The sequence below is a fragment of the Gymnoscopelus microlampas genome (assembly GCF_963454915.1).
Source record: "Gymnoscopelus microlampas genome assembly, chromosome: 18".
Classification (NCBI taxonomy): Eukaryota; Metazoa; Chordata; class Actinopteri; order Myctophiformes; family Myctophidae; genus Gymnoscopelus; species Gymnoscopelus microlampas.
The window spans coordinates 49,909,536-49,924,137 of NC_139955.1; the positions used below are offsets into that span (position 1 = coordinate 49,909,536).

At 41.3% G+C, this 14,602-nt stretch overlaps 1 protein-coding gene across 3 annotated transcripts in view; it reads left to right on the forward strand.

Moving 5' to 3' along the window:
- LOC311033495 (protein phosphatase Slingshot homolog 3) overlaps window positions 1–14,602 on the forward strand; it is a 44,468-nt gene that overhangs the window by 24,080 nt on the left and 5,786 nt on the right. Inside the window, exons 9-16 of one of the 3 annotated variants that reach the window (XM_084041009.1) lie at window positions 397–490; window positions 2,793–2,921; window positions 3,256–3,302; window positions 4,388–4,534; window positions 7,190–7,390; window positions 10,699–10,936; window positions 11,116–11,247; window positions 12,917–13,012. In XM_084041009.1, the coding sequence (XP_083897135.1) occupies window positions 397–490; window positions 2,793–2,921; window positions 3,256–3,302; window positions 4,388–4,534; window positions 7,190–7,390; window positions 10,699–10,936; window positions 11,116–11,247; window positions 12,917–13,012 (1,084 nt within the window). The remainder of the gene's footprint in view (window positions 1–396; window positions 491–2,792; window positions 2,922–3,255; window positions 3,303–4,387; window positions 4,535–7,189; window positions 7,391–10,698; window positions 10,937–11,115; window positions 11,248–12,916; window positions 13,013–14,602) is intronic. The other 2 variants (XM_084041010.1, XM_084041011.1) reach the window with 2 other exon arrangements.

The window sequence follows — 14,602 nt, forward strand, 5'->3', positions numbered from 1 at the left end:
GTGTATTAATTAACATGGGTGTCTATGCAGCTCCTCAGACAGACTGTTTGTAGTTAATGTTGTGTATTAATTAACATGGGTGTCTATGCAGCTCCTCAGATAGACTGTGTGTAGTTAATGTTGTGTATTAATTAACATGGGTGTCTATGCAGCTCCTCAGACAGACTGTGTGTAGTTAAAGTTGTGTATTAATTAACATGGGTGTCATTGCAGCTCCTCAGACAAACTGTGTGTAGATAAAGTTGTGTCTTAATTAACATGGGTGTCTATGCAGCTCCTCAGACAGACTGTGTGTAGTTAAAGTTGTGTATTAATTAACATGGGTGTCTATGCAGCTCCTCAGACAGACTGTGTGTAGTTAATGTTGTGTATTAATTAACATGGGTGTCTATGCAGCTCCTCAGACAGGCTGTCTAAAGAGATGCTGATCAAAGAACATCTGAGAGACATCATGAGGACTGAAGATCTGGAGAACCTGACCTCTAAGATGGTGAATATATGATCTGTATATATACTGTATATATAATATATGATGGAGAACCTGACCTCTAAGATGGTGAATATATGATCTGTATATATACTGTATATATGATATATAAGTAGGGGTGCACATAACTGGTGCGCATGCGCACCCAAAATAAATAATGCACGGTACATCGATGGTCGAGGCGCTTTTGCGTACCAACAGCTGGGACAGGAATTTCCAAGCTTTTATTTTTCAGCAAAAATAAAAAATAAAAGCCTGGAGATCGAGACTAGGAATTTACTTCCTGAAGCCACACTCACACAATCACGCTAAAGCACACGTCGGCCCCATGTACAGCCATTAGGCGCAGAGGACGCATGCTGCACGTGGTAAATGGTGCATTTATATAGCGCTTTTATCCAAAGCGCTTTACATTGATTGTGCCATTAACCCATTCACACACACATTCATACACCGATGGCGGAGGAAACCATGCAAGGCACCAACCTGCTCATCAGGAGCAATTATGGGTTCAGTGTCTTGCTCAAGGACACTTTCACACTAACTCTAAGGGAGCGCCCCAGCCCGGGATCAAACTGGGAACCTTGCGGTTTCCAGTTCACTCTACCCGGCCACTCTACCCCTGAGCCACTGCCGCCCCGTGATTGTTTTTGTCATTTTTCAGGAAATGACAAAAAACAAAACACTAAGTGGAGTTATATTAGGAGGTTTAGTTCATCATTGATAAGAACAGCTGAATGGACCTCCAAGCTCACAATGAGGTTGGAGGTCAAAAGGGGGTGGAGCCTGGAGTCAGCTAAACCAGCTAACTCCACCCTAACCGCATCACCAGTCTTTCCACCTCGGAGGAAAGCCTAGTATTTGTTATTAAATGGCCCGTGTTAAAAAAAAAGAAAAAAAGAAATAGCTTCCGGTTGTTGCTGCTTCCGGTTTTGCGGAAGACTAGTCTAAATAGTCTCCGGAAATTACACTCACATTTATATTTATTTTGTATTTTAAAAATAAGCTAAACTACGCCGCATCAAGGATTTTATTAGGTAGGCCCCTAAAGTGACACTTAGTGTTCTGCTGGTCGCAGCGTGTCTGTGTGTCAGGATGTGAGGCAACACTCACACAACCACGTGCAGCATGCGTCCCCTCCCCCTGCGCCTAATGGCTGTACGTGGTGCCGACGCGTGCTTTAGCGTGATTGTCTGAGTGTCGATCTCCAGGCTTTTATTTTTTATTTTTGCTAAAAAATAAAAGCTTGGAAATTCTTGTCCCAGCTGTTGGTACGCAAAAGCGCCTCGCGTCGTCTGATGTGCCGCGCATTATTTATTTTGGGTGCGCACCTGCGCACCAGTTATGTGCTCCCCTGCTTATAAAGTCAATGCAAGCTTCCACGGAGCGAAAAAGCGTCTTTTATTTATTCGGAACAAGTCCGAATTTTGCGTATATTCGCATAATGGCCGGTGTGTAATGACCTTTAGCTGGTTTAGCCCATTTTGGGCAGGAACCCCTATTTGTAACTATACCTTTCAGGACCCCTTATAGGGTTCCTGCTGCTATGTACAGTATATAGCAACATACATTTGTTGTCATTTTTGAATAAATATTTAAAGTTTTTCACAAAACTTGGGTCAGGATGTAGAAGGTGTTTTTAGAATGGGTCTAAATGGTTTAACAGAAAGATCCAGTGGAGTTAGCTGGTTTAGTCAGAAGAGCTTTTTAACACTTTTCATTGGTTCAATCTTTATTTAATCACCACACAGACGTAAAGAGTGTTCAATAGAACTGATTTATGAACAAAAATGAAAAAGCTCTAAAATGGAGTTAGCTGGTTTCTGCCCGACAGCAAGAATATAATATTCATAACCCAGACTATAGATAGATGGTGATTCTGGCCACTTAACACTTTGAAATTATGTGCAAAGATATTGTCACTGCATACGGCAAGAATATGTTTTCACATCTTTCTGTCTGGTTCAGAGAGTCATGATGCATCCTGTCTGGAACATTCAACCAAACTAACAGATCTACCAGCTCATAAGGCCTCACATTGTGATGTGTTGTGAGCTTGTAAATCTGCTATTTTTAGCTAATGTTCCCCCCAAGATAGGGATGCTGTAGTTCAAGTGGTTCAAGTCTTACTGTAGGTTTGCTCTGCACTATAGCAGTGGGTCTATACATCTAATGTCTTTGTCCTATAGGTCCGTTCTTCCCTAGAGGAGAGGATCTATATATCTAATATTAGATGTCTTCCTATAGGTCCGTTCTTCCCTAGAGGAGAGGATCTATATATCTAATATTAGATGTCTTCCTATAGGTCCGTTCTTCCCTGGAGGAGAGGATAGGCTTTGACATGAGGCCTTATAAGGAGTACATTGATAATGAGATGATGGTGGTGATGGCACAGATGGACAAACCCTCCAAGATATTTGACTTCCTGTATCTGGTGAGTCACCTCTAACCTCTCACCTCTGACCCTCCTAAACCCTTAAACACTGTGTTTTATAGGCTCAGTTCCAGCATGGTGACAGTCATCCTTCCAGCTTTTTGCTCTATAAATTGTAGGAAGTGTGCTTTCACCAAGACATGATCATGTGACCGTTAACTTCCTGTCTGTTAGAGCAGTGTGTTGACACCGATAACACTCTGTGTGTGTGTGTGTGTGTGTGTGTGTGTGTGTGTGTGTGTGTGTGTGTGTGTGTGTGTGTGTGTGTGTGTGTGTGTGTGTGTGTGTGTGTGTGTGTGTGTGTGTGTGTGTGTGTGTGTGTGTGTGGTTGTAGGGTTCTGAATGGAATGCTGCCAACTCTGAGGAGCTACAGAAGAACAAGTGAGTCATTTCATCATATCATCTGTAGACACACACACACACACACACACACACACACACACACGTTTGTATTACTATGCTTGTGAGGACCTCAACACTTTAAGACAGCCATGTTATGAATGCCATTTAAAAAAAAAATATTGACATTTTTAACCGTAAGCCTAAAGGCGAAAAACGGCAGATCTATAAGCCCACAACGCGTCGCGCTGCGACGCGTTGTGGGCTTATAGATCGGCTGTTTTTCGGTGCATGACACTGGCGCGCAACTAAGTATAAATCATGTTTAACTCTAATTCCAATCCCTAAATCTAACCTCTAAATGTCTAATCCTGACCTGAATGTTTTTCTGATTGTAAACGTATCTCTAATATTTTTTTTTAACTATAAAACAACCATTTGTCTTGTGAAGACCAGGAGAACGGTCCTCACAATGTATATTTATTCAAATTCTACTATACTTGGTTCTCGCAAGTATAGTATTACAAACACACACACACACACACACACACACACACACACACACACACACACACACACACACACTTAACCACGTTCATCCTGGCCTTCCTGTTTTGTGCATTATGTCATCATAGGCCAACTTTAGCAACATTTTAGAAAACAAATAGCAGATTTACAAGCTCACATGATATTGCATGCATTGTGAGCTTCTATATCTTAGATCTACACTAGCTCTGGTATAAAACCAGGAAGGTTTCTGCATCCTTTATGCTTCCTTGTCACTCACTACTCTACTTTTACTTTATTTATTCACTTAAACCCTATAACCTAGTTGACTGGGGTCCCCCAGGGCTCTGTACTAAGTCAGCTAGTATTTCCCTCTACACCAAATCTCTTTGCTGAAAAAAGCTGATGTGCAAGTTCATTGTGACGGGTTGTGAGTTTGTAGATCGGCTATGTTTGCCTCAGAATAGAGACTCTGAGTGAATGGTAGTTATATCTGTGATGTCATCATGTTCAGCGTTGAGTACATTGAGCATTGGTTACATTTGTATCATTATGTTTACAGTGTTGGATAAAGGGATACATTGTATAGTTATATTTTCTATTATATTGTATATTTACAGTGTTGGATACATCCTGAACGTCACCAGAGAGATCGACAACTTCTTCCCAGAGTCCTTCACCTACATGAACATCAGAGTCTATGATGTGGAGTCTACTGACCTTCTGCCCCACTGGAAAGATACCTACAGCTTCATAGATACCGCCAGGTTAGATAACTACACCCTAACACCACTGGAAAGATACCTACAGCTTCATAGATACCGCCAGGTTAGATACCTACACCCTAACACCACCCTAACCCCACTGGAAAGATACCTACAGCTTCATAGATACCGCCAGGTACCCTAACACCACCCATAACCCCTATATATGATATGACAGATAATATTTCATACAAAAAAAAGAGATCTATTGCATTGCAAAACAATGTTAACAAGATGAACAAGAAGGTTGTATGAATACAGGAAGCCTGTGTACAGAATTAAGGGACATGTATGTCCAAGGCCAGAGCACACAACATGTTATGAATACATTACAATAAAGGTTTAAAAACACAGACCGTCTACCAGTGGCGTACCCACCATAGAGGCAGGGCAGGCGGCCGCCTGCCCAACTAAAATCTAGCCTCCCCTAGAAAATAAAGTAAAAGACTGAAAAACAGGTAGAGAAAAAAATCTCGCCTGCCCTAAATGTAATTTCTGGGAACGCCACTGCCGTCTACAGGACGCGTGTGAGGCTCAGTTCTTCATTAAGGCCAGAAGGTTCTAGAGGACCAAGCGTCTACAGAGAAGTGTGTTTAATTCTGTCACCCCCATGTGATGAAATTGATTTTGTTCGGTACCCCAGAATATAAAGGAAGCTGAGCCGTGATTGGCTTGATTATAATGCCTAGCTAATGGTGTAGTCAAGGTTTTTAGTCGGGATACTCATAGCTGTTTTGTGTTCTCCAATTAGAACTGTGAGAGGTCTTTTAGTTTGGTCAGTGTAGGCTAGTCCACACTTTAACACATTAACATGAGTGGAGCTACAGTTTATGGAGGAAGAGATTTTATATGTTTTGCCAGTGCACGGGTAGGTGAAAATGTTTGTATTAGTAGAGTTTAGTAAAGTTGCCACATTTGTAGAAGCCCTATGGAGGGTTATATGGAGCCATGTAGAGGTTAGCAAAGATTGATTGATTGAAATTTTTATTAGGCAAAAGAATGTAAAACAACACAGTTACATTTATAATGCTTTTGTCTAAGTCCGGCCAAAAAAGTCCTTGCGGGCTTGTTTCCATTGGGGTCCTTGAATTAATTTCATAGACATATAGTAGCAACCAAACAGTTCAAAAATCAACATAAGAATACAGAGGAAAAATATATATACCATTATGTACAAGAAAGAGAGGGAGATCAGTACAGATGTTTATCAGGTTGTGATCATTTTGTAAAGTGTGCCAGTGTTTGAGAAACATATTCATCATTTGTCCTGTGGCTGTGTGTATATTGTATGGAGAAGCATATTCTGCTTAGTGTCTCTGAGATTTTTAGTGAATAAAGTGTCCTGTCAGTGTGCAAAGCTCTTACATATGCTGAGTCTAGTTCTGCTTTGTTATGCCTCTTAGAAAAGGATGAGTTAGTTCGGTGGCTTTGAGTGTGAAGTCTGTAGTTGAGCTGCAGATATTGGCCAACTAGAATATTACCAATAGGATTGTTGGAGTGGTTGCTGTCCGCTCTTAGTAGTGTCTAATAAACCATCATTGCTGTGAATGGTCAGATCAACAAAGCTTATTTAATTACTGTTGAACTCTGAGGCTTAAGTAATCAGTTGAGGAGTTGATATGTTAAAGGAATGCATGCAGTTCATCAGCAGTACCCTACAAATCAACTAAATGTCATCCATGTGTCTACACCATGTGTCTACACCGTGTGTCTACACCATGTGTCTACACCGTGTGTCTACACCATGCAGCTAGTTTACAATACAACATGTTCAGAGGGTTTAGAATACAACATGTTCAGAGGGTTTACAATAAAACATGTTCAGAGGGTTTACAATAAAACATGTTCAGAGGGTTTACAATAAAACATGTTCAGAGGGTTTACAATAAAACATGTTCAGAGGGTTTACAATAAAACATGTTCAGAGGGTTTACAATAAAACATGTTCAGAGGGTTTACAATAAAACATGTTCAGAGGGTTTACAATACAACATGTTCAGAGGGTTTACAATACAACATGTTCAGAGGGTTTACAATACAACATGTTCAGAGGGTTTAGAATACAACATGTTCAGAGGGTTTACAATAAAACATGTTCAGAGGGTTTACAATAAAACATGTTCAGAGGGTTTACAATACATGTATCTTCCCACAGACCCATTTGTAAGGTGAGCATATGAAGGAGCAAAGACACTGCCCATAGTAATCCCTTGAGGTTGCAGATAAAATTATCTGAATACTTTTAAAAGGTATTATATAAAAAATGATGTCAGCACGGGTAAATGTTTGCTGGATATTTACCTAGATCAGGGGTAGGCAGCATGTTTTCCAGGGGGCCATACTGACTTCCATAAAGTGAGTGAAGGGCCACACATTGAATACACACACTATTGAATCTAAACTTCAAACGTATGACCTATTCTGCTCAGCGTCTTATGTCTTATGGATTTTTTTTAAGTAGAGAAAATAGCCATACCATTAATTATGTACTCAAATGGTACATACGTATTCATTACTAATAATTAATTGATGTAGAGTTAAATTAATACATTGACATAATGCTGCCTTTTAAGATGTAGGTTTTTTGGGGTCATTTAGTTTTTATTTGTCAAAACAAAACAGAGACCTATAAACAGCGCCCCCTGTCTCCTCCTGCAGGAAGAGCGGCCAGTCGGTATTGGTCCACTGTAAGATGGGCGTGTCCCGCTCCGCCTCCACGGTCGCCGCCTTCGCCATGAAGTCTCAGCGCTGGACGATGGACGTGGCTCTGGCCTACGTCAGAGACCGACGCCCCATCGTTAAGCCTAACGAGGGCTTCATGAGGCAGCTGCACACCTACAACGGGATCCTCAATGCCAGGTGAGCTGAGTGAAGGCTTTGATGTGTAGATGATGTCACCAATATGAGATTATGATCAATACATAGTAGATTATCTAATGATCAACTAAACTATAAGTACTATTAGTCTCTATGTGTTCACCCCTGGCCTGGTGGAGGCCTGTGCTCCCAGAAGCACATTGTTCTAGTTAACACTGGCCACAGTTACATGGACATCATGTATTCATTCAGAATGAACTCATTCCAATCTGTTCCACTCACCTGTTTACATGGGACCAGAATAAAAGTATTCCTTGTTTACATGACCCAAAGCATTCATTCTGAATATAACTTTTGACATGCACAAAGTGGTTCCCGCCTACGCCCGGGCATGGACCAGGGGCCACTACCCGGAGCAGAGCTTCCCCTGGTGGGCATGGGGAGGAGGCAATAAGCCCCCTTGTGCCTCCGTGGCGGAGGTCTGTCGGTCGTAAGCAGGCCGGTAAGCAACGCACCGACTCCTGGCCAGGCAGCGTTGTATGCGGTGCAAGCCTGTGTTCCTTTGTTATCGCCGTTTTAATGCGAAAGTAGCAGATCTACAAGTTCAGACCAGTTTCTTTTTTTGTATTGGTACCAGACACGGTAAAACGTAGGCTAGCCTATACGGTTTGTCACATTTCTCATGTAGGTACCATGACGTCATCGCGCATTCGCACATGGTCATTATAATAATAAATGGAGAGAGAGAGAGAGCAACACTTACAGTCTATGAAACATAATAATACATTTATGGCAAAAGTACAAAAGTATTGGCATCAAAATATACTTAAGTAGAAAGTATAAGCTACTCATTATGCCGAGTGTCACGTTTTCTTGTATTATTATGAAAAAGCTTTGAAACATGCTGTAACTCATTCACTGTGACGAAAACCCTCTTTCTGCGCCGAGTAGCGCACGGAGCACACACGGGTTGAATGCGGGGTCTGTCGTCCTAAAACACAATCGCCCCGGGTCAAAATCCAGCGACCATGGAGCAGCCGTGGATGGCCCGCTCAAAAGGTGTGTGGGGCGGGGTGTTTTGGAAAGACCGCTCCGGCTGCCCATGTAATGAATTGGATGAAGTAAAACTCATCTGTTTTCGCTGCAGTTGCGCCCTAATAATGTTGTTTTCATTTATTTTTGTTCACGTATGCTTTTAAAATAATGCAGCTATTGCAGTATTGGGTCTTAACATGTGATTAAAATGTATATGTATTTGGCCCCTCATATATAAAATAAATAAAAATAATAAAATAAAATCTGATTTAAAATTGAAACTTGCAGCTGATCAATGCGTTTCTGCGTTTACGTGTGGACAGGGATTTAAAAAAAAATCTTTGTCATGTGGCCAGGGATTCTTTTTAAAAACTGAGGACTAAAATACGCGTTTAGAAAAAGGCTTATTAAATGACGCTATAGATTAGAATAGAATCATTCATTTTATCCAGCAGGAGCGAGCGCTTCTCAGCACCAACTGTGGCCGAATTAGAGATTTGATAGGTCATTTTTGGACAATTCTGACAGCACTACTAAACACGGACATGCGCAAAGGAATGCATGTATTCCAAACAGAGAGGAGCGTTCAGAATAAAGTGTTTACATGGTCAATTCCGATTGGTATATCCCGATTCAAACGGTATATACCACCCCTCCAAACCCGAATGAAAATTCATTCGGGTCAGACTGGAATGGAATATTCTATTCCAATTGACGTGTTTACATGAGCATTTCTATTCTGAATGAATTCATCCATTCATTCCGAATGAAACTGTCCATGTAACAGCAGCCACTGAGGCCCCGTTTAGACGTTTCTATAGAGAAAAGTGCATATGGAAGGAGAAGGTGAAGGGAGAGGGAGTCCCACACACTGTCTTCACTTATAAAGACGTTTATTTAGGATGCAACGTTTTGGCTGCTTGGACCTTCATCAGGCACCATGTCTGATGAAACCTAACCATGTCTGTCACTAAGCTTTCCACCACGGAGGGAAAAAAAAGGAAAAAAATCTGACAGCTGGTGTGTGGGATCGTGTCTATCTACTGTAGAGAGACAGATAGATGTAACGATATAGTCTACTGTAGATTCTATATTGTTACATTTTGCAACGTGGTTAAAACAATCTATATTTTCTATATTTTGATATAATTGACTTAATATTCAAGCCCCGGTGCACGCAGCACGCTCTCCACCTGTGGCTCGCCGCGCCGCGCCTACAATGGTCTACCGTAAACCCTGTAGTAATACACCAATGAACAGTGAACCAGCTCTAGTCCTGTTGTGATTCATTGCACAACATAAACACTATGGGGGCTTGTACCATGAAAATCAGAATGTTTTCCCTGTGTATTTATGCATCAAGACTTGGCACAACAAATCATTTCATTGATAAGCACACCGCCGCACGCCGCATCTCCAGACAAGCTGATGACAATATCCATCATAATGTTAATGAATGTTTTTAGTGTGGCGGTCTACCAGCTCCACAGACACCTCTCATATGGGAACATGAATAGGCTCCTTGTAGTGGGAGGGACACAGTAACATGAATAGGCTCCTTGTAGTGGGAGGGACACAGTAACATGAATAGGCTCCTTGTAGTGGGAGGGACACAGTAACATGAATAGGCTCCTTGTAGTGGGAGGGACACAGTAACATGATTAGGCTCCTTGTAGTGGGAGGGACACAGTAACATGATTGCTTTGCACTTGGACTTGAGTGGTCTCTGTGGGGGAAGAGTCTCCAGTCTCTTGGTCTGAGACTGACTCCAGTACCAAGACCCTATATATACACTAGGTTAATAATTGCTTCTCTGCTGACGCTATGCAAAGACTTTATAAACCCCTGCATAACCCCTGCATCCCTGTGATAATGATATATAGAATAGATGATATATGGACTATTGAGAGAATGAGAATATATCATTCTGTTTGTAAATGGTCTCTTTCATTGCTGTTTCCTCAGCAGAAAACCATCCATTTATTTCAATGGATTGATCTACGCCGTCTGTCAGCCTGCAGATAGATGGATCATGGATGTTATATTGATCATTCATATAGTCATATCTATAGGAATAGCAAGTACTGTACTCCACTATTCAGCTAAGAATGGCGGACTGCTTCGAGAGAGAGAGAGAGAGAGAGAGCACGGCCATTCAATTATTCATTATTTTATAATCTATTACTATAATAAAGGGGGCGTGGTTTGGATTCTAGCGGTTCTCCGGGGGCGTGGTTTGCCTAAAGCTCTGGTTAGTTCCCAGATCATTCATTATAATCATTATGTGTGTGTGTGTGTGTGTGTGTGTGTTTCAGTCAGCAGCGTCACAGCGCCCTCTGGAGGAGGAAGTCCAGAGACCAGAGGAGACAGCTGTCACTGCAGAGAGAGGAGAGGGGGGAGGAGGGAGAGGAGGAGGAGGAAGAAGGAGAAGGAGAAGGAGAAGAAGGAGAAGGAGATGAGGAGGAGGAGGATGAGGGGATTGATGAAGACGATGATGATGAAGATGAAGGTGTGGACAGTCCAGATGAAGCTGATACAGATGCATTTAAAGAGGTTTGTAGATCCATTATTTATTATATCATCATTATCTTTATCATATAGAAAAAGTGTGAAATGTTTGAATTAACTTTGTTTTTGTCCCCCCCCCCCCCCCCCCACACACACACACACACACACACACACACACACACACACACACACACACACACACACACACACACACACACATCAAGGTGTTTGAAGACCCCGCCCCGCAGTCGGCGACCAATCCAGACGCTCCGCAAGCAGCCACGCCCACCATCACTATTAACGAGGGTCAGAAGGTGATTAACGAGGGTCAGAAGGTGATTAACGAGGGTCAGAAGGTGAGTGATGTCACTGTGAGAACTGATCCATAGAGACACACAGGAACTACAAAATACACGCCCACTATTGAGAGTTAACCCACGCAAGGTCCGACTTTGTTCACGTCTATATTTTGATCATCTCACAGGCTTATATTAATGTTCTACTCACTGCAGAGCTCTGACGGTACATGAAGAATTAAAACGTGTGGGTTTAATTACCGCTGTTGTATTAACTTGCCTGAATGTAAGTTGGGGAAATAACTAAATGGAGGAGTGACATATATCCCAACATTTTCAACTACTTAGTGAATTCTCCAGGTTATAGTATTAATATACAAATAATCTTGCAAGATGCTGTTTGGATAATTCTAATTGTCTAAAATAAATAGCCTATAAAAATGATACATGATGAGAGACAAACTATCTGGGTATTGAAAACCTCAAGGGATGAGTCTGTGACGTATATACCATGAGACCACTTAAACCTTACATTTCAGATGCTAGAACTTTTGACACACTGATGGAGAATATTATAGTATATTGTGTGTTGTATATTGAGATGGCAGGTATGTCACATTAAAAAGGACAAATGGGACACTTTATTAGAACACAAAAAATCACACCCTGTGTGAAGTGAGTGGTGCCTTTGATGAGCCCTGTATTGACCCCCGTATTGATGTTGTCATCAATGTTTGTGGACAGACATACATGCATACATACATACATACATACGGACACACGGACAAAGTCATGTATAGGAGTGGTTGCCTTCGGCACCACTCAAAAAAAACAACAGCCTCAGTTGTCAACCAGTGAAATGACGGTATTTTACGTCTCTCATAGGGATTGTATTGACAGCTGCAGTACATCGTTCTAACAGACCTTTTTTTTTCTATTTTTTTTTGTTTTAATTTTTATCCCACGATTTTGTAACCCCATTTTTTTACACCCAGTGCCAATTGTCTATGTAATCCTGGGCACTACCTTCCCTCTGCCAACCTAGAGAGGCCAGGGCCGAGCTCATGCCTCCTTCAATGCATGAGAGCCAACTGACCTTCTTGTCACCTGACAGGGGGGAGTTTCCCTGGTAGGACGTAGCGCGTGGAAGGAACACGTTATTCCAACCAGTTCCTTTCCCCTCCATCAGGCGCCCCGGCTGACCAGGGGGAGGCAGTATAGTGACCAGGATTACTGCATGTTTTTGTGAGGGTACCTACCCTAGGGGACACGGGGAGAACATGTAAACTCCACACAGAAAGGCCCTTTCACCAACCCCACCTACTAGGGTATGGGCACTGATGTCTCAAGTGTGGCCGTGAAATGTGTAGTCCCTGTGTGTCTATGTGAAATGTGTAGTCCCTGTGTGTCTATGTGAAATGTGTAGTCCCTGTGTGTCTATGTGAAATGTGTAGTCCCTGTGTGTGTCTATGTGAAATGTGTAGTCCCTGTGTGTCTATGTGAAATGTGTAGTCCCTGTGTGTCTATGTGAAATGTGTAGTCCCCGTGTGTGTCTATGTGAAATGTGTAGTCCCCGTGTGTGTCTATGTGAAATGTGTAGTCCCCGTGTGTGTCTATGTGAAATGTGTAGTCCCCGTGTGTGTCTATGTGAAATGTGTAGTCCCTGTGTGTGTCTATCCATTCATTGATTGACTGATTGATGTATTGATGTGTTATTTCTGTGTTTCAGGGGGCGTGTCAGAGTCCAGCTGTTCGCAGTGGCAGAATGAACCTGTTCTCTCTGATGCAGAGCATCAGTCTACTGGATGAAGAGATGAATGAACAGGTTATTAATGACTTTATTAATGATTAATTAAACAGAGCATCAGTCTACTGGATGAAGAGATGAATGAACAGGTTATTAATGACTTTATTAATGATTAATTAAACAGAGCATCAGTCTACTGGATGAAGAGATGAATGAACAGGTTATTAATGACTTTATTAATGATTAATTAAACAGAGTATCAGTCTACTGGATGAAGAGATGAATGAACAGGTTATTAATGACTTTATTAATGATTAATTAAACAGAGTATCAGTCTACTGGATGAAGAGATGAATGAACAGGTTATTAATGACTTTATTAATGATTAATTAAACAGAGTATCAGTCTACTGGATGAAGAGATGAATGAACAGGTTATTAATGACTTTATTAATGATTAATTAAACAGAGTATCAGTCTACTGGATGAAGAGATGAATGAACAGGTTATTAATGACTTTATTAATGATTAATTAAACAGAGTATCAGTCTACTGGATGAAGAGATGAATGAACAGGTTATTAATATTAATGACTTTATTAATGATTAATTAAACAGAGTATCAGTCTACTGGATGAAGAGATGAATGAACAGGATATTAATTTAACTAGTAGGTTATATTACTGTAACATGTATCTGCTCTAACAGTTAGCAATATATATAATCTTTATTCCAGACTCATGCGTCCATATAAAAAGAAAAGACATCACATAATATAAAAAGAGACAGCAGTATAAAAATATACAATGTATACAAATCAAACCAAAACATAACATCACTCAAGCGCTCCCGCCCCCCCCACCCCACCCCACTCACACCAATTCATAAGGCGGCTGTCAAGCGCCAAGTCAATAATTTAAAAAGTGTATAGGCTATTACGCCAATGCTCTCTAAGCCTGGATGAGTATCTATAACTGCTTCTCATAGGGTTGGTTAGAGCCTCTATGATGCTGTTCACGGACACATCAAGCCGACACATACATTTGTACATCAATTGTCTTAAAAGTGCAACACAAGTAGGCACACCAGTGGACACAAACAATTGACTGGCACTATGCCATCTGGGTATGTGAAGTAACAACCTCATGGCATCATTATACGCCACTCTGAGCCTCTGCAAACTCCTCACCCTGTAAGAGTACCAGAGATGAGCCGTATACAGAGGTGTGACATAGGCTCTGAACAGTGAGCACTTAACATCAACAGAACACATTTCCGTAGCAGCATATTGGCCTGTCCATAGATTTTTCTACATTGTCTATAGATATCTCTGTCGTCCATCCAATCATCAGTGAGGACATGACCAAGGTATTTAATTTCCTTACATACTAATAGAGGACTCTCACACAATTGAAAAGCAGGGAAGGATTCTTTCCTGTCCTCTCTGCTTCTCACGATCATGATGTTACTTTTTTTAGCATTATATTTGATGTCAAAGTCTTTACCATACTGTGTGCAGATCCTCAATAATTGTTGAAGGCCAGCACTGTATGGACTACATAAAACCAAATCGCATACATGAGATGTTTGACAACAGTGTCACCCACAAGACAGCCAGTGTTGCACCCATTTAGCTGTATTGATAGGTCATCCATATAAACATTAAACAA